Here is a 21262-nt window from a genome sequence, read left to right as displayed (position 1 = left end):
GACAAAATGACAGGCACAGACAAAGATCTAACCAAAAAATATACACACATTTTCCAATATATTAACAGGATTATTTAAAATATAAGCATGTTCCTCGGGCTCCAAACACAGTGGGAAATAAACCCCACCCACCTCCCAGCTCAGTGGTGGACTCGAGGTGTCTATGAATTTGTCAAAAAGCACAAATTCACCTTGTTTGAAGAAATCAGGCATAGTTTTCATAGATAAGTTATAAAGTCTGTAAAAAGTGTTAGCACAAAGCATTTTTAGGTTTATTTAAATAAAAATTATAATTTATACAAGACTTTTTAAACAAACAAGATTTTTCTTAAAAAATGTACAGGGCAAATCATTTCATTATTTCAATTCTTCATACAGTATAAGTCTTTTGTCAAACAAAAGTTACACTGATAATGAATTATTTACAACTTCAAAATATAGACTCAAACTCCAGACATAAAAATTTTAACATCCATTATATTTCAATAATTAGTAGAAATTAAACATCTGCCAAAATGTACAGAATTCAATAAAAACTACCAGTGTTTTTAATACAAGTGTAAGTAGCCAAAAAAGTACATCCTTTCATCTCTTCACCATTGGCTAAAATCTCTTTTCTCTTTGTGTGCAGGAACAAGGGTAGGGTTTGGCTGCTGGCATCCTGTGTGATGTTGCTACTAATAAATAGCTTGTTTCATTCAATCTTGCCTCACAAAAGCTACAGTGCATGGAAAGGCATGATTTCATATTTCAGCTTTTTATGTGGTTTGAATCGAAACGGTCACTGATAAAGAATTAATGTGGTCAGTTTTCATATCCCTTTTTTGTCCTCCTTAAAAGGGACTCAAACTAACCAATGCACTTCTAAAGAAGTTAAATCCAATTACACGTGAATGATCCAGCAATGAACCACAGACACCAACAAAACTGCAAATATAAACAGCAAACAGACGAAAGACAAGAACATCACCTTCCGCTATTAGAAAGTAGCACTTCACATTAAGTGGTACGACCCAGCCTGCTACTGAAGGACAGTAGGCTACACTGTAAGACTACACATGAAGATTGGAATTTGACTTCAGTGTAATAATACAAGTCAAGTGTGTATTTCCTCACTGCCCATCCCCTCCTGCCCTCCAAACCTGGGAGGGTGGTGCAGGAGGAAAAGCACAGGAGTACCTGTGAGCAAACACACCAAGGTTATCTTCTACAGTCTCTCACGCTACATACGCCACAGGAGCAGTTACGTAGCAGGAACCTGGACAACCCAATGTAAAGTGAACTTTGCAAAATATGTACACAGATGTTTGTCAGTTATATTACAACTTTAATTAAAAAAAAAATCCAGTCTGTTTTCTATATATTAGAATGAAACAACGTTGCATTGCAGCTTGCAGTAGGTTCACTGCTTTAAAAATTGCTAACTTTTAAGTCCACACTGCTGAAGTGCAGATTAATTTCAAACATCAACACATTAGATTTTATAAAAAGTTCCTAATTTCTTCATCTATAAATAAAAATGTAAGGGTGTATTGTATGCATGGGGCATTTCAGTCTAGGAAAAGGCTAATTATTTCTTTTCTCCCTCTCTGAAGCCCAGGTATCATTAATTGCCCTGGCACCATCAGCATAGGACCTATAGCCCCTCTAGGAACCAGAATCTAGGACAACCCTGTGTACTAGGGTCAACCAGAGAAGGGTGGGAGGAGGAGGAGGTAATAACTCCAAGTCAACTGATTTCCTACGAAACTCCTGTTATGATCAGAGTGAAGGTATAAATTACACTTGAAAATGATACAAAAATAAGAAAAAGACCATGCTCTCTGTAAAAAATATACTTTTTGTTTCTTCAAAAAAAAAAAAAATAACCTTAAACACACTCAAGGTTTTTTTAAGACAAAATTAATGAATCTGATTAAGATTTATAGAACATTAAGCGACTTTAATGTCTATTTGTTAGCCACACTTACTATCCAAGGAAGTTTCCAGAAAGGAAACCGAATTATAATATGCAGTACTTACAAAAAGAAATTAACTGATTTTACGTTAGCTTTGATGAGAAAAATTTAAGATAAAGGATTTTTACTTAAACAGAAAACCTTCATGCGTAAAAAGAAGAAACCACAGACTGTCAAGCCATATCCATATTAGACAGTGGCAAAATGGATTTCCCACCAGCTTCATCTATATTTTAAGTTTTCAAACACTGAGTAAACCAATACTTAAGAAGGCGTTAGAAATTCACCCCTTTTTCAGGTCACATAAAGACGTGTTGAAGTGCTCCTCTAAGGGGAGAACTAAAAACTAGCATTTTAGCCATTATGGTGGATTCTCCCCAGCTCTTGTTCATGTTTCTAACCAGGGCATGGACTTCTACCCCATCAGTGCTTCCCTTTACAATACCCAACTAGATCATGGTATCCAACAGCATTTCTTCATATTAAAGTTCATTTTAAGCTCTTCTTATCATACCTCTTCACGATCAGACTGAAATAAGGTTTGTACAGTTTAATTGCCACCTTCTTTATTACTGCTACATTTGTAGTAGCAGTGCTTGCTACTTTCAGTAGCACCTTCAGTGCTTGTCTCCCCTCTCCCTTCTTTCATCTTACCCCTTTCCTTACAAAGAACGAAAATCCCTGTTTAAAAAAAGAGAAAAAAAAAATATGAAATGAAGTCTGATTTATACATTAGCATTTGCATCTCCATCGCTTTTTTGGGGGGACATTCACATAATGTCTGGAGACATCTATACTACTCAAACTCAAAAGACACAGTAAAGGAAAAGACATACCAGAAGGTTTCGCATAACTCCTACTGTGCTTTCATGAAAATGCAAATAAAATTCTAAACCTCTCAGATGGGTGCTATTATATAGAATATAAAGGCTTTCTAATATTAAAAGACAAAGGTCAATATGTGCTTTGCTGCTAGAAATGCCTGAGAGAGTTTAGAGAAGGAGTGCAACCTTCCTGTTTTACCTGGCAGTTGGGTTTAATTGTTACTAAAATTTAATTTTGAAGGGGAAAGACAGCAACATACCAATGCCCCTCAAATTACGTTCTGAAAAGGAACTAGTGCTTTCAGCTGTTATATTACAGTGTTATTTTATTACAAGGTAACTCTAGAGAAAAGCCAAATTAAAGAGTCGTGTCTCAGTTTAGTTTAATTATTCCCACCTCCCCCAACACTAAAAGCCTGCAAGTCTTTTATGCATTAACATACAAACATCTTGTACACACAACATGTACAACAGTTGAGCCCTTCTATGACACGTATCTATAGAAATACAAATATATGATGCCTAACATTTTAGGAACAACATTTTGGCACCCTCTTTTATAAAAAGTATCTGCCTGCCTTCCTTCCTCTTACTTTGGATAATTAGGAAAGGAAGATATAGTTTCAAACTTTCTCCTCCAGTTCACTGTACAAGCCATTTATGTGTCTATGCTGGAAAAACTGAACTTAACCAAACCAAACTTTTTTCTGCCCAGGGAGATGGTTGAGTCACCTTCCCTGGAGGTGTTTAAAAGACGGGTGGATGAGATGCTGAGGGGCATGGTTTAGTGATTGATAGGAATGGTTGGACTCTATGATCCTGTGGGTCTTTTCCACCCTAGTGATTCTGTGAAACCAGTAAAATATCCTTCTGCAAGAACTAGCAAGAAGTTATTTTAAGTGCAGTTATAAACAAGGAAATACCAAGATGATAATACTTCATTGGTGTTGCTATCAGTTAAGACCCAATTAAAAACTCAGAACTGAGGTGGGAGACTTAATGCTACTGCAGTCATCTCACATCTTGGGGAAAAATAACTAAGATAAAGGGACAAACATATCCCTAGTGATATTGGCGGAGTTGAAGGGTCCAATCTATTTCATTTTGATATTTAGTCAACTCTCCAAGTATCTTCCCAGCTTTTAACGTCAGCAAATAAACATTAAAAGTGCTTAATGTGCAAGGCTGATAGTGATGATAGCACTTTCACTCTTTTGTTTCAGTTTGTTTTTTGTTTCTTTTTTTTTTTTACAAAAACCTTAAAAACAAACATGAAGGCATATATAAAATACACTTGATTTATGTAACAGATAGAATATAAACCACCAGACAAGAAAAATTATTGCAAAATAGATGAGGATGTTCATTTTTTTTTCACTACCAAGTTGTAAAATAAGAAAGTTTCCTTTGTATCTTGTAAGACAAGATACTAGCTCTCAATGCTTGATGATGCAGAGGTTATTTTCACATATTGGTTGAAAATTGTCTCAAAAGCTTCATCTCTGTGTACCATGGCACCAAACACCAAAGGCTAAGTGAAAGAAAAAAAGATCATGTCAGTCCAGAAAAGAAAAATCTTCCTCTCGGTATAGTTTTGGTCAAATCAACAGGAACAGGAGATTAACTGTACTTGTAGTAAATCAATAAAGATGTAAGAATAGTTTTCACTACTAAAGTCTTGGATATATAGCAGAGTTTCTAATATTTGTCACTTCTCCATCTTCTTCCTAATGCAGCCATGGCATAAAATGCACCTGCACAGAGTATGACCAACTGAGAACACTTCAACTCTTTCCCCTCCATCTGCTCAGTGCACAAGGTCTTCATGATTGACCTCTGCCTTCATTAAAGATTTCTAAAAATCTCTCTCAGCACTTCTTCATTTTTGCTCATAGAGTATTTACTCAGGTAGATGAACATTTTCAATCTTGTAACAAGCACTTCTCAATATCAAACAATGAGCAGAAAGCCTGGTACAAGAGTCGTGTACCTTGGAGAAAGGTTATTCATAGGTCATTGGTTTAAAACACGGTTCAATCGTGTGTTAAGAAAAGCTTCAGTCACCCAAAAGGTATGTGAGAAGTTTAAATCTTTAGCACTATTAGACTGAATCAAGAAAACTGCATGAGGATCATGCTATTCCACCCCAAAACCTCCTCACCCACAGATATTCTCAAGCCATCAGCTTTTTGTTCCAGACTGCAACAGAGCAGCCCCTATGCTCCTTACAAAGCATGCCTGGGAATGGTCAGTGGAGGTGGTGAAATAGTGGAGCAGAAAGGAGGGAGCAAATCTTTCTGAAGTGTTATAGTAAAATAGGCAAGATGCAGTAGAACAAGCTAAATGTTTAAATCATTAAAATGCTGAAGCCAAATACACTAAATAAACAAGTGAAGAAAATAAGAAAAGGAGACGAACATTGGCATAAGGGGAATCCCTCCCCTCCTCCCCCCAAAAAATAAAAGCCTTTATGTGGGTGCTAACCAGGGAAGGAAGACAAAAGGGGCACGAAGTCAGGCACAGCAACATAACCCAACTACCTACTTTTTGCGTAGACGGTGTTGATACAGCAATACCCATTCCTGATCCCGGGAGAACAGAGAGTACTTTATACTGGAAAGAAAAAAAAAACCACAGACTAAAGATATCTTACATATTGAACAGCTGCAAAAGGTGCTGAGGTTACAGAACTGGTCGCTGCTGTACCCTCCCAGACACAAATAACAAACCTCTATTAAAACCAAGGACAGGTTAGTCGCTGTTCTGTGACCCTGAAGCCAATGGGTACAACATCACCCTACAGCAAGTGTCTGCCCCTCCTCTTCCTCTTACATGTATTTGGGTACATGAGAGTTTTCTGTGCACACAGCCAAGAGGATTCCCTTGAAGTAACATCCATAAAGCTTCTTTTTCAAAATTAAATAGACAAATAGAGTATCTATAGGTTGGTGTGTTGGTTGGTTGGTTTTGTTTGCTTGGCTTGTTTTTTTTAAAGAAAGTCTATAATGCTAAGAAGAAATATATTTGGCTGAACTCAGGAATATCCCCAAGGGGGAAAAGACACAGAATCTGGCCTGTTGTTTCCCCATCCTCGTGTAAAATCATGGCTGCACAATCCCTGTCTCATCTTTATTACAAAAACTACAGAGGTGCAAGAGAACTTTTATTGCAGAAAAGATCCACTGAACCATGAGCCAGCATTACTTCAAGTATGATGCAAAAATACATCAATATGAATTATTAATTCCAACAGGAATGTTCAAATTATTCATATGTTGTCTGCTCTATAGACATGCTATAAAATAGAAAGAGGGAATTTAAAAATCTGGAGGTAATTTGGCAGTAGAGGCGGGCGAGGTGCTTCTTCGCACAGCATGATACAAGCTGTGGCACTCACACTCACAAGACGTAGTAGAAAGCAGAAGCATCTGCATTTAGGAGTAGGACAAGTTCAGAGAGGATAACAAATAGTGACATTAAGTACCATACAGAGTGCTGCAAGGCACCAATAAAGCCATTGGTAACTGCAGGCTGATAAAACTCAGAGGAATGATCCCTGTTATACTTGCCAGGCTTCCAACCATCTACTTCTTACACCTGTTACTGATGGGATCCCAACTAGACAAAACTCCAGCTCGATCCAGTGTGGCTATTCTACTGCCTTATTTTTCTCCACCAACAATAATGTCTCATCCCTCTGAGGTACCTATTCTTAAGATGGTGCACCTACAGATATGGACATCCAAACTAAAATTAGTATTATTTAGTATTATTAAAATTAGCAGTCCCTGCTAACAGTAAATCTTCTTAAAGTCTACACGGCCCTAGCCAACACAGGATTTAAGGAACAAAACAACTTTCATTTTATAATAACTCAGGAGTGTAGGGGTTTAGTAAACTACTTTGGTTTTATGTGCATAGTGAGTTCGCTTGTGCTGAGTTCAAATGGCTAAACAAGCAGTTGTGGAAAATATTCTTGATCAAAGAATTACATCTTACTTATAAAAATTATCAATGGCATGTGCTTTCAAAATAACGTAAGTAGAAAAGCAAAACATGACTAGCTGAACAGAAAATCAACTTTATCCCCTATTTGCAGCACAAAACAAACATACCTTCTGAATATCTGTTATGTCCGTTAGCTTTATGACTTTATTTCTTTTAGATGAGCCAGATTTGGAACTTTCAAAGCACAAGTAACTGAAGACAAAGAAAGAAAATGCTCATTTTGATACAGTATTCTAAACCAAAGTTATCAATACCCCTCCTGCACTTCTGAGGTTTGAAATCTCACAGGTCAAAATCAGCTTCAAAAAAAGAAAAAGAAAGAAGCATACTACACAACCGAGTTACAGTTTCTAGCAACTGGCTAACTTATCTGAAAGCCCAGAACATACAATATACCTTCCCTCCCCCATAATCTTATATTAATGCACTGAATGGTTAAACCTGACAGGCATTTTGAAGACACAGGAAACACATCCATCCTTACACAGTTGAAATATCAAATCTGAAAAAGCTTATAAATCATTTACCATCCTAGAAGAAGATTAAGAGAAAAAAGTTTTATATTATTGTGATGCAGACAAAAGCTCAGATCTCTAAATGCTGGAAAAGCTCTCCATCAGCAGGTGACACTGCATACAGATGAGCTTTACTTCCATTCACTACGCTCCAAAGGAATTTCAGTGCAAGATTCAAACAGTATTGACGATAGCTATTCAGCCTGGGGAGTAAGCAGGATTAAAAATAATAATAATTAAAAAAATAAAGTACTAGTTTTGAAACCAAGGCTTGAATTTCTGGGTTGGTTTTGTTGCATGTTATTTCAAAGAAGCTACACATTCATTTTACTTTAAAAAAAGAAACTATGAGTATTTGCTAAATAACCATTGATCACAACTCTCAAAATACACTTAGCTTTTAGTTTTCTTTTTTACCGTACATACATATTTAGTATGTTATCCACATCAAAAACTGGAGCTACTAACAACTGACTGTATAGAGCTACTCTGCATTCCCATGCAGACCTTTCCAAGGCAAAAATCACATTTCTTAAGTGTTACCATGCCACAGATTCAGCTCCCTCTCCTCTGCTGCTTTCTTGAGGCTTTAAAGCACCGTGAAAAGGCATTTTTGTTTTGAAACATTATTAAAGGATTGCTTTTAGATTCAAATTTTTGAGCGACTGTTGCATTTCCTTCCTAAGAAATGTGTGCAATGCAGTGAGACTCACTTTTCTGTGACATAAAGAACTCCATTCCTGATGTAATCTGTGGGCATCTTCCGATCTCTGTTAATCAAGCAACAGCGCCAGCCATTTTCACACACTGGAAAAAGTCATAACAAGGAATCTTACTTTAAGAAAGGCATTACCCCCAACAGCTTTCTTAAAAAACAGCAGAAAATACTTAAAATTAAACTTTAGATACCTAAAACTAGAGCTGTTTACATAGAAAAATCTAAATAAGGTGCATTTAGGCATCATAACATTTGATTTTTAAAAAAAAAAAAAGAATAAGCAAACCAAACCACCCGCACAATTAACTTGACTATTCCATTTACATTACCACAAAGGGCACATCAGACTCTGCTTTCTTTCAAAAAGTTGTAGGAACGTAGAATGAAAGAGACTATCTCCATTCATCCTAATTTAAAGCAAGTCTTTTTAAGCAAAAACTTGTACCTGTACATTGTAGAGAAAGGGAATCCAGCTTTAAGCTACCTTTGGCTTTTTAGAAAATATTCTACTAATGCAGACTTCCTGTTCTGCAATACCTGCCAAAGGACGCTCATTTTCTGACAGATTAAAAACTTCATGGAAATTCCCCCTCTTGGTGGTATGAAAACGACTTGTGTCTTCATCTTTGCTTACTCCAGTTGGGGTGCTTGAGCCCACATAACTTCTGGATGCTGCTGTTTGAAGCTGCAGCAAAATAAACATGAAACAAAAACTTGAACAGCAATATTTAACCTGCTGCGCTCTTAAAAATAACTTGGCTAACTATTTTTCCTAAAAAAAATAAATAATTCTGTAATGCAACAATTTTCATTAACTACTCCGATAAAGTTAACTTTGGCCTACTGTACTGTACCCTTGCTATAGTACAAAATTCCAACATGCTATGTTAACATAACTTTTCAAAGAGCTGACTTTTGCAGAAGTGAAAACACACGGTGCTAGATGCACCTATCTTAAAATACCATTTTTCTACAGTAAAGGGTCTACAGATACAGCTAAGTCACAGCACACAACTCCAATTATTATACAGGTGGGACTAACAACAGTTAATATATTACTAGCATATGGCTTGTCTTCAAAAGAAAGACCAAGCACAAAATATCGTTTAACAAACGTTTAGAAAGAAAAATGTGCAAACAAAGAAAAAGCCACAGAAAACTGCATTAGCTCATTATGAATACCAATGCTGAAACTGAAAGAAGTTTTCCACGCTACGATCCATACCTTTTCATGCCCTGACAGCTAGCAGGAAAAGAAACAAACAACACAAATGTGACAGTGACAAAAGAAAAAAAAGTGATGTCTATTTAATAGTATAATACATAGAATAAAACATGAACTGAAGCTGCAAGATCTTGCTCACAAACCAAGAGAATACACACAATGAAAGCAATTAAAAAAAAGAAGAGTTATCAGTGGTTAGAGCACACCAGTTCAATTTATTCATGTTGAGTTAAGATTCATTGATCTTTCCTTTGCTTTGAAGATGCACTGAATTTTGAGAGTGTTGACACATGAAATAAAATAGGAATGGCTGTCAGCATCCTTGCAGGCGGGGAAAGGTAGCACAGAGTTCTTAAAATCAAAGTACTTGAATAAAATCTACTTTTGAACAGAACTCCTGAACCACTGGAGACTGCCCTAGCAAACAAGTCTTGCTTCTGGAGGGAAGGCAGGCAGTTCCTTTTGGAAAGCTAGCCTGCATTTGCTTTTCATCTTGGTGGGACACCCCATGATTCCAAAGACTGGCTTTTGTCATCAAAGCATTAACAGCTCCATTCTTAGCCCTACCGTACACATGCAGTTAAACAACTGGCAAGCTGACAACATGCAGATTCAGGACTAAGCCCTTCTGTAAAGGCTTGATGCTGCTGGAAGCCAACCAGTCTCCTCTGCGTTATTTTGCATGTTAGTTGGCAGCACTCAACACTTTGCAAGATTTAGTGCTAACAAAAGAAATCCAAAGCAAATGAGAAAATCCGCACTGCAATTGCTGACTAGTAACAGACTGACAAAACGGGCACAGCAGAGGGCATTTACCATCCAGACTGTTAAGGTAAGAATAATACAACCATGCTTCGGTGAAAAGAGTAAAGGTGGTTGACGTGGAAAGCAAATGGTTGATAACAGTACTACTGCTTCAGTTACTGCCTTTCTGTGGTGTCCTTAGAAATGACTGAGCCCCTGGAACAATGTGTGCAAGCAAACATCAGATGAAATTTTGGAGGGGTCCCTTGGACCAGTTATTTGGCTCCATATGCATGGAGCAAAATGAAGCTCCGTGGCCCAAAACACAGAAAAAGTCAAGGAAAGAGGCCTAATGCCTTTAGCACTGGATTGAGAATTATTTCTGGTCTCTGCTACACTGCTTCCCACCTACTTGTTATATAAAGACTTAAAAAAGGTGTTTATATTTCAGTATGTGGTTGGACTCGATGATCCGGTGGGTTTCTTCCAACCTGGTTATTCTATGATTCTGTAACATCCCGTCCGGTGGCTGAAGATGTGGGAGAGTTCTACCCTTACTTCTAGTCTTTCCTAAATCAGGCAAGTGTTTCCTTTACCCTTAAAAGAAACAGCCATTTTATCCACAATCATCCAGGCTTGAGAGAACTTATGGTCGACTACAAAAAGCATTGCATCCAGTTTTGACATGCCTTAAATCTAACTGGAAGCGATTGGACTTATAATGCTGGAAGAGTCCTGACTCCCTAAAAACGTCACCAACAACCTAGAGGTAGAAATACCTGGAGGCATTCCTTTTCATTTGCTCTGTCATCAGCTTTTGACATACAACCTTTACCCATCAGATACTATTGTCAGGATTGTTCTTCTAAGGACATTGGGTAAGACTGGTGGTATAGGCAATGAATACCGCATTGTATCTAGGTTTACAGTGCCTTGTACGCTCCTTAACAATAAGAATCAGAAGCAAATGTGCACATGCTGGCCTTACCTGCTTTTTGGCTCTGCCTTTTGTATGAAAAAAAAAAACCCAAAACTATTTGTTTTTACCATTTGTACAAAAATCTAATTTTTGTACTATAAAGGTTCACAGAAATCTCTCAAGGAGTAAGAATGTTTGTCTAAAATTATTAAGAAGTTAATGTTTTCAAAGGCATTTGGAAGCACATAATGCAGTCCTGCATTTTCTTTCCAGGGAGGCAAGCTGAGCCCATCAAGTCAGCCACAGCATTATCAAAACCCTGGTCCACTTGTCAAAACTTAAGCGATAAGGAAAAGCCAGAAGGGGATATTACTAAGTTTATGGATTTAAGTTCAGTAATTCAGAGCATTTCCACCCCTAAGGCAGATTAGAGAGAGACTCAGCAAGAAGCTGCCACAACCACCACAGTGCAAACAATAACCTGTAAACTCAAGAGGCACAGAAACTTTTAAGCCTATCTTCTGCAAGCAACAGAAATACAGGTTACAAGCAGCTCTGTTCAAGCATTCATTCACCTCTCTCGTTCCCTGGAAAATAGAAGCAAAAGACTCACATTCAGTCAGACTGGTTTTTTTCTTCTGTTTTCTTCTGAAATACTCAAATTATGCTGCAGTTATTATTTTACCACCAACTGCTCCACTTTCCCCAGAACCTCATATTTCTTCTCCTGTTTGACAGGTCAACAACCAACACTTCATGTCTTTATCCCTCCTGCTCTCCAATTGTATTATGTATCTCCAGGCTGAATTATTGCTAAGTCTCACACATTTTAGTCAGGGAGTTTATGACAGTGCTTAGACACCCCATGAATGCAAGCAGATATTATGATTGGAGGCATTAATCAAATGCTATTTTTTTTAACTAGTAAACATTGACAAATTCAGGGATATGGAAATGCATGACTTGCTTTTCATTTATCATGTCCAGCCCCAAAACAATCTGCAAAGATGCACAAAAAACAACACTTCAATCTTTAACTATGAGATATTAACAAAAGAAAAATTTACCGCTGGAGTACCAACATAGTTAAAAGTAATTCAACACCACCATGCTAAAAGGTGATCTAATGTAAATAACCATGCAAAACATAACGCCTATATCTGGAAATTACTTCATTGCCTCTGTTACTGCTTATCTCATTATTAAGTTGCACATTACAATCAAGACTTCTTTTTTTTTAACTAACTGTTCTGCAACCTCAACAAGAATCTGAATTTCCACTGGAAAATTTCTGAGAACAAAGAAGTGCAATGAAGGAAAAAAAAAAAGAAGAGTATTTTGACAATAAAAACACACAGAATGTACGTTACAGAAACTGATGTGAATATGGAAAGTGTTATTTTTGTGTGTTTAGCTTCATATGATTTCCAGTATCTATATATACATTTACATACACATTTTGATAATAGATTCTGTTCGTACAAGAAACCGAATCCATACAAAAACTCCATGAATCTTGAAAAGAGTAGAAAAATAGAGTTAACATTGACTGCTAGGATTTAATTAACCTTCTCTTTAATGTGCTCTAGTCACTGGGGAAAAAGGGATCTGATTTTCAGATGCTGGGAACAGCGGGACAAAAAGATTTATTACCCTTACCCGTCTCGACACTGTAGCATTAGATCTTTCTTTAAGCTGAGGATCTGTTGGGAGACTTGTCCAGATGATATAAGGAGTATCATACTTAGCTCTTAGTCTGGGGCATCTTTTGAAGATAAAATCAATAAGGAAAAACTTGATTCCAGCATACAGTCCTGAAAAAAAGATCACTTTAGTAGGCATGTTTTAGGGGCATTAGAAACATCATCACTTTGACCACATTTTAATACGTTTATGAATGAAGCCAAATTCCGTATCTTCAGTCATAGAGTTAAGCCATTCTCTAGGTTTCAATATTTTGAATCTTCTCTCAAAGACAGGAAACTATTTTTCTTTTCCTCCCTTGCCCAGATTCCTTCCTCACCATTCCCAGTCCTTTTAAACTGCTTCTTCTTCCGCTGAGAAACATTAAAATAATTCAAAGATATATTGCTTATTACCAGAAGCATTCTGAAAACATAACGTACTTCCAAAACAGAAAATATATCAGAGCATTCAACTCTGCAGCTCCCTGCAAGAATTTAAATGGCAACAGAGGGCTCTCATGTACTACAGTAAACCCCATCTTCCAGTCCAGTATGCCTTCTTATTTATACACGCTATTTTTTGCATTCTGCAAGATTAACAAAGGCTTGAAATACCTCCTCAAAACTCTACTGATGCAGTTCAGATCTCCTTCTAAGAGTCAGAGCATAAAAGTAATTCCTCACACATCTAATTCAAGCCATGTCAAGCCATGTCAAGCAAACCGACATTTGTGTTCAAGCTAACAATTTTGCATTCAGTGTACACTAAAAGTATTACTCATTTGATTATATCATTACTTTAATGAAACAATGGAGAATTCTTTGTTCACAGGATGATGCTTCATATCACAGAGAAAAGACAAGTTTCATGCTGTAGGGAGAACCCTCTTTTCCCAGTTCCTCATAGAGACTAAGTACCTGCAACTTCAGCCAAAGTAATCATCATTTTGGCCAGCCTATCCTCCAAGTTTTACAAGTAGCCCCATTAACCCCTTCATTTTTTTCCCCCAACCCTGTCATCTTCATGCCTTCTATGTGGTCCCATATACTTAATTTGCAAGGACATATAAGCAAAAAAAATCCCAAAAATATAGGATTTCATGGAAGCCTTACAGCTGACAGTCTGAAAAGCTCTGCTAATAGCTCATCATAAACTTCCCCTCTTCAAGGAGTGAATGCGTTATCCAGTCTTTTTCTCTCATATTATGTATCCAGAGGTGGTTTTTGAAATACACATGACAAATGATGTCAAGCACAATGGAAACACGTTAAAACACCACATTATTTATTAACGCAGAGTTTTCTTGCTTAAACTCTAAATTCGCCTTCTAAAAATCATGTTAAGTTTTAACACATCAAGTCTGGACTGTAACAGGTCAATTATCTATTGTGTTTACCCATTGCAAGCCCAATAATCCTGTAGGGCAAAAAGCAGGATGCAATAAAAGCTGCCCATAGAGTAATGTAGAGCTTCTGTGTTATTTCTGGCTGGACCCACATGAACAAGCTGAAAACAAAAAAAAAAAAGAAACAAAATTTTATTACTAATGTTCCAGATATTGGTCAAGTCTTGTTTTAAGAAGAAAAAAAATGACTCAGGTCAGATAACTTACTTTTTAATTTTTTCCAGTATGTCTGCCATCTTACCAAAAAGGTTCTGCATAGGAAGCAAGAAAATTAAAACCAAGTCCTGCATTATTTTGGGGTTTTGTCCACATAACAGAAAAGAGTTACCTTACATAATAAGCAATTCCCAGAAGTGATTTTTTAACCCATTTTTAGCTATTTATGTACAACTGAGTAAATACAGAACACAATAACAATACTCAATTACTTTCATCTCATTTAACATCTTGTTCTGCAACTCATGACTGACTGTTAGAAGTGAAGAAGCTATTTGAACCCACTGTCACAACGGAAAAGCATTTACATCACTGCAAATATTTTAAATTAAGCTGTCAATCTGAGTTAAGAGCTTCTGTCAGTAGGTAACAAAATGGGAAGTTTCTCCACACATTGAGCACTGAAATTTCAGGAAGTGGTTACTGAGTTCATCAAATGCTGGACTGTAGCTTCTTTTGGAAACACATCTCTATAAGGTTTTTATAATACACCCTTGGAGTAACTAGATTCCACATTATTCCAACAACTACTGATGCAAACTGACCCCTGCTCAGGACTTGAGCCGTCTTCTGACTGATCCTTGCTGCCACAGCACCTGTAAATTTTACCCTCCCAATAAATTTCCAAAGGTATTCTTATAAACATATGCACCATCACCAGAAGAAGGAAGGAGATGAGTGCACACAGCTGGCCAAGTAAGCAAGCTACTTTCAGCAGCAGCACCTTGTGAGACATGGCACAAGGCTGCTGTTCAACTCGATGGTGGAGTCACTCAGTTACCAGAGTAGCTTATCAAACTGATCGGGCCTTCCTTCATCCTCTCACACACAGGCAGCAGATTTCATGGCTTGGAGAGAGGATGATGGTGTTTAAAACAGGCTATTTCAGAGATGCTCTACAAACTGTTGAGTTAACGCAGATGAACAGTGACCTTCAAGTAAATCTTGAAGGAATAGGGTCTTCTACACCAGTTTTGCAACTAGCAAACATTTGGGATATGGATCCAGCTCCAGTACAGGTAAGATTCACCACCTGATCTACACTATCAGAAGCTCATATGCATGTATCGGGGGAAAACTGCCAGAAGCTGCTTCTGTTCACCTGTAGATATTGCTCAGAGCTGTGACTGGAGAACCTCAACTAGTTCTCTGAATCATTGTGCCATTTCAGAAGCTCCAGGAACCCGAGATCTCTATTGCATGTAGATAAAGATCCCTATGCATGAAAAGTATTGCTTCTTTTAGTGTTTATTTTCACATACTGCATAACAATATGCTTTGATGACTTGGACTATGAACATTTTTGTTTCTAAGGAAGCAGCCAGAGCGGTCCAAGAGCAACACAGTACCTGCGCCTTCTGAGCCACATCTAGAACAAGCTGAAACTTTTCAGATACGGTTAGGTCCTCTTTCGGGGGTTCCTTGGGCAAGAAAGAGACAATCTATTAATTTGAAGCTCAGCTGTAACTGCTACTTGACAAAACTCCCTATGACAAGGCAACCCCTCAACTTTCTGGCCAATAGTCCTCTTAGTTTAAATAGTTTCTGAATTCACCAAGTCCTTCCTTTGTTTCAAATCTACTATTTATGTCTCTTTCACTGCCGGTTACCTTTAGTTCTCAATGCTTTTCCTCCATGGTATACGCAAACATATTAAAATGAGGCTGTGAAAGACACAATAAGTCTTTAGAGCGGCACAGTTACAACGGCTTTCAGTCTATGACCACACGATTAAACTGAGCTGGTCTAGCACAGAAATACCATTTTTGTTAGAGATTTTACATCTAGAGGTTTTCAATTTAATTAAATAGATTATTGGCCTTCTAAGAATAACAAAATTACCAAGGATGGAAGGCCTCACTAAGTCCTAGGGAAAGGTTTGAAATTCAAAGAACTCTGCCTTACATTAACACTTCAAAATCTTTCCTGCTTCAAGCAGAGTGTGTAAACATTAACTTCAAAATGTTACAAAGAAAGTAGAATGCAAAGCTTCTTGATGATCCCACAGGATTTAACCCGTTCCGAGCCCGTTCATTAACATGGATTCCAGACATGTGATTCAAGGTTGGAATACTTTAGGCTGAAACACCCAAATCTAAGTGCCGTTAGTGAAGATTTCTAAATTGCAAGAGAAAGAAACAAAGCTGTACTGTCTTTATTTGCATCTCACTCTTCCTTCCTTTCACAACTACCCACATAAAGTGCACAGGAAGGTTTCAAAGGTGCAACTTTTAACATAGGCATATAGGCTAAGCTGATCAAAGACCTACCATGGGTTCAGAAACTTCAGGCACAATGCTCCACTGTATTCTCCAACCCCTAGAAGTTAGGGAAATAGTTAAAAAGAGCAATATCTCTTCTCCACCTGCCAATATGGATTATTTATAAGAAGTTAAAAAGCAGGTTTCTGCAATAAGCAATTATGGCTTAAGAAAATAACAAAATAAACCACAAATTAACCAAGAATCTGCAACATAAAAGCACAAGTTGCCAACCACAGACAGCTTTAAAGGTATATATATTTTAAAAAAGAAAAAAGCTATGTAGATACTACACAGAATCACTACTTGTGCGTTTTACAATAGAAGTGAACTGTGTGCACAGAGTAAATACTTGGGAATGCTTTTTTTTCATGTGAACAAAATTACATCAACTTATACAGGAGTCTATTTGCTACCACAAGTTTTCAAAGAACAGTGTGTCAGACAGCAAATATCAATTAAGAAGTCAAAGTTATTTTAAAATATGCACACTAAGCTCTTCTCCACCATTTTAAGGGAGAAAACACCATCAGCTTAAAATAGCATTTTAACAAGATCCTCTCAGTACAGAAATGGTACATTTTTTAAAAAGTGTTAGCTTTTAATAGAGATTGAATTTAAAAATGGAAGGTACTTTGGATAAAGTACGTCAAGAGCTACAGAAAAAGGCGAAACAGCAATTTTAGGCCTTGGTGAAAATTCTCCCCAGGGAAAAGCAGCAGCCTTCAATATTTCAAGTGAAGTTCTCAAAGTACTCCGACTGCTGCAGAATTTTATTTTAGCATGTTCATGTGCTGAAGGAGTTGTCTGAGAACATGCAGCATCATTTATGATGACCCAAGTCACATGCTATGAATCTAATTCTTTAGAACAGTCAAAAATTATACATATTGAGCAATGAATTTAAGGATATTACAGTTTGAATTTCACTTTGTTAGACTTAACTCAAAACATTAGAAAAAGTTACAGTTTACAACTTAATGCAAGAATAATAAAATATATTTAAAGCAAAGCATTATAAGAGAATAATCTAGTATTTAAGTAAATACCTTGCTATGAGGTAATTTAGGGACAACCTCAAAATTGCTAAAAATAAGAACATAGGAATGGCCCAGCCATGCCATACAGCATTCATGTAAATCTGCAGATTAAGAAGAAAAAAAACAAAACAAAACAGAAGAAAAAAAAAAAGATATGTGGATTATAAACGGGGTACAGTGAGTTGCATGAAATAATGTTTCCCACTGTACTACTGGGTTCAGAATCATGCAATTCAGATCACAAAAATTAATAAATTTTTGCCACATCACAACTGACAACAGCACTGCGTTCATTAATTTAAAGTTGAAACTAAGACTGAACCAGATCGCCAGGGACAACACTTAAGTAGTTCTCAGCTGCTTGAGAGAGAGCATTGAATATTTCCAACACGGTGATTACATAAAGGGTCAGGAAAAAGAAAAAATAAACCCTAAAGAGTCTGTGACTTCACCTACAGCAGTTGAAGCAATGTTATAGGAGGAGAGTTATAATAATTAGCCCCATACAGAGCACTACTATTATTTCAGGTAAATTGAAGTCCATATTTTTATAAGCTTAAAAAGATTGCAGGAAAACAGGTTTTATTTTACCTAACAAGTACAAACACAAAGTACTTCAAAAGGTATTCTGAACTTTCCCCAGCTTCAGAAAATATAGATATTACAGCCTCCCTGATTAGGCTTTTTACTGACAACTCCACAATGAAGCATCGCTTCAGGTCCCAGAGCTTTCCAAACAACAGCTGAAGTTTCTTCTTCAAGCTTTCATCTGAAGAAAGGGTTTGTTGGCAGAGGCAAGAGAAAAATCAGTGAACTAGAAGAAGGGACAGACACATTGCACTGGCAAGGGGGGAAATCTCAATATTGCTTCAGCTGTGCTGTGCAAAGTAGCATCGGGGTTCTAACTTACAGGGACGGATCATTCAATGAAAAGGTGTGTGACATTTTCATCAAATGGGTTCATTCAGCTAAACTACCAGTAATGATTTCCTTTGATATCAAAATATTTCATATGTGCCATGAAAAAAACAATTTAGATCATTTAATTCACAACTACAGGGAAAACAAATCAAAACCCCACTAAACAGTTATGCCACTTTGTGGCATGCAAACCTCCTTACACAACATGGGAATGCTTGAATTTAGGTCACAGACCTGATGTTTGCACATTAAATTATACTCAAATCAAGGCATTTTGTCTCTCATCAGTATGTATGATCCTAACGAATGGGAAAGAGCATGGATGGTGAACAATGGTTTCTTAACAAACGAGCTGCTATCAGCATTTCAGGCCTAGACAACAGGAGGTTTTGTAGAGGCTGAAGTAACCATCAAATCACAGGACTGATAGACGGGAAACAAGACTTGAGAGAACAATGCCCAGGTTGTTAGGAGTTATTTTCATTGTAACAAAACTAATCTACAGTAAACCCAGAATACACAACAACAGTGGCTTTGAAATATAATTGAAGTGACAATTACTGATATTGTGTTCAATGAAATTACACTATTGCATTTGACTTAAACTGTAGCGCAACCCCTACTCAGATATGGCTGTTTTAAAGAATTTTAATAAATAATACATTCCAGTTCTTACTACTCCTGGAGGAATAGGATAACTTACAATAAAGGCAATAGCAGAAGTGTAGATAGAATACCAGTCTGATAAGGCAGAAAGATTCTTCACAAAATTAGTAACAGGTTTGGCACCTCTCTCTAAACAGAAGAGGAGAAAAATCACAACTATTAGATTTGGCTGGCAGTGGTTAAATAACTTGTAAATGACAAACAACCAAATTAGCAAACTAATAGGAATGTTCAAGACACGTAATGATAAAAAGGCTTATCTGAATAAAGAAAAACTAAACCTATCAGTGTAACCAAACTATTAGTTAAGGAATGCTTTTTCAAAAACTAGTGTTATACAAGACAAAAGGTTACATCTAAACCCTTAAGTATAGTAAAGAAACCAAGCGAAACCCAAAAACATCAATAGCCTTTACAAAGATACCCTGGATGCTGACAGGTCTGTTCTTTACCCTGTTCAAACGACCATATTACCCCAAGGATCGCCCCACAGGTTCGTTCATCCCACTGTAAATGGCCTGACTGTACTCCAACCCATGGAAAACAACTTGCTGCTGCTGCATGACCAATCTAGCTTAAACCCTGGCTAGATCTCTGTTGGCTATGTTTCTGCAGGAGTCTGCCCACTGGTAGCACTTTGCTGCTTATTCATCCTAAGCCAAGAGATACAGGACCTTGCTGCCTGAAGAAGTTTGTCTCCCACTTCCGCAGACCTTTGCTCTCACTGTCACTGCACAGGAGACAGACCTGTGCCAGGAGAGGAGGCACTCCCACATGCAGAGCCCACAGCCAGTCAGAGAAAGCAAGAGGAGCTCCTCCACGGCTCCCTAAAAATCACTTGTCCTTCACCATTCCTAGCTCTTCTACCACTTGGGCAAACTAACTGTGGGACATAAGAAAACAGGAGAAGGCTGCTGCAAGACCACCTTTGCTCTCTCTGCTAGAACACACGGGGCTTTTGCCTTCCCTGTTGACAAGACTGAAGACTTCGCCTGCGCAAGGGATCCCAGGAATCACACATCCTCATTTGCAGTACCTCTTATAACTTCGAAAGCTTTCCTTAAGACAGCCTGTGACTTGCCATCCTAGTTTGCTTAGACTGAAACTCAGCTATCCTTGATACATTCCCTATGGGAAGTAATTAAACAACTAGGACTAAATTTCCTTGAGCATCAGTAGCACAAACAAAGCAGCAGATGAACTAAATGGAAGGGTAGGCTCAAGCACTGCTCCACTATCTTACACCAAACCTGCAGGGAAGGTCAACATCTGGAACACCGTTGGCAACAACAGGGACCTTGAGCACAAACAAGGGTTTGGGGAGCTCCAGGTGGTTATCAGACATCCCTGGACAACAGGTATCTAGATTTTGTTGTTCACCTAGTGTAAGTTAAGAACCACTCAAAGCTTAAGCTTAATACTGCTTTTTTTAAGGCTATTCTGAAGGCAATGCATGTCCACCGTGGAGAACAAGTCACAAGTATTCTCCCAAATGAAACTAGAATGAACACCAATATTAGAATAAGGAGAACAAAACTGACCTTACATAGAGATTACAGACCCCCATTTCTACTGCACCTTCCCCCCTACAGTAATTTAATAATTTGGAGTACAAATTAGCCAGTTTGGGGTTTTTTTTCCAGGCTAGCAATTTTTTACTGATAGAACTTTAGGAGGGCTTAACTACATGTTTGACTCACTATCTTGCATCCTCCACCTTCCAGAAGAATTTATCAGCTATCAAAGAGAAAGAAAAGCAAGACGCACTCAGGGTATGCAATATCCACTCCCTCCTTCTTTGAAAGCATAAGCTAATAGGCTAGCAAGCAAACTTTGGGCAGCTCAGGCGTAGTTGTGTGAACAATATTACTTTTGCCATTGGACAAATACTCTGCTGCCATTTATTACATGTTTACACATTTTAATTAAGATTTCACTTTCAGTTCAGAGATACCCTATGTAATTCAAGATTAAAGGCAAGTTTCTACCACTGCTCCACTAAGATATTTTGCACTCCAAATACTAATTCAGTATTTCAGAATCATTTCTGCTTATGAGCTGGCAGAAGTATTTCAAAACACTATTTTAAAATGCAGCAACCTTCCCAATGAAGTTACTAAGAACTATTTCTACTTCCAGAAAATAAGTACTGTGAA

The 21262-nt window shown here is 37.5% G+C and overlaps 1 protein-coding gene across 2 annotated transcripts in view; it reads right to left on the bottom strand.

The window, feature by feature from the left end:
* Positions 1–2720: 2720 nt before the first annotated feature.
* The window catches only part of GRAMD4 (GRAM domain containing 4), a 73625-nt gene continuing 55083 nt past the window's right edge, over positions 2721–21262 (bottom strand). The window contains exons 8-20 of one of the 2 annotated variants that reach the window (XM_069849847.1): positions 19144–19235; positions 17529–17620; positions 16489–16537; positions 15568–15639; positions 14210–14253; positions 13994–14103; positions 12571–12725; positions 9249–9266; positions 8561–8708; positions 8019–8112; positions 6898–6982; positions 5327–5395; positions 2721–4313 (exon numbers count right to left, since the gene is read on the bottom strand). In XM_069849847.1, coding sequence (XP_069705948.1) covers positions 4212–4313; positions 5327–5395; positions 6898–6982; positions 8019–8112; positions 8561–8708; positions 9249–9266; positions 12571–12725; positions 13994–14103; positions 14210–14253; positions 15568–15639; positions 16489–16537; positions 17529–17620; positions 19144–19235 — 1130 coding nt within the window. In that variant the 3' untranslated portion in view covers positions 2721–4211. The remainder of the gene's footprint in view (positions 4314–5326; positions 5396–6897; positions 6983–8018; positions 8113–8560; positions 8709–9248; positions 9267–12570; positions 12726–13993; positions 14104–14209; positions 14254–15567; positions 15640–16488; positions 16538–17528; positions 17621–19143; positions 19236–21262) is intronic. The other variant, XM_069849854.1, reaches the window with a different exon arrangement.

This window comes from Phaenicophaeus curvirostris, chromosome 1, assembly GCF_032191515.1.
Source record: "Phaenicophaeus curvirostris isolate KB17595 chromosome 1, BPBGC_Pcur_1.0, whole genome shotgun sequence".
In the NCBI taxonomy this organism is placed as follows: domain Eukaryota; kingdom Metazoa; phylum Chordata; class Aves; order Cuculiformes; family Cuculidae; genus Phaenicophaeus; species Phaenicophaeus curvirostris.
This window is presented reverse-complemented; position numbering and strand designations above follow the sequence as displayed.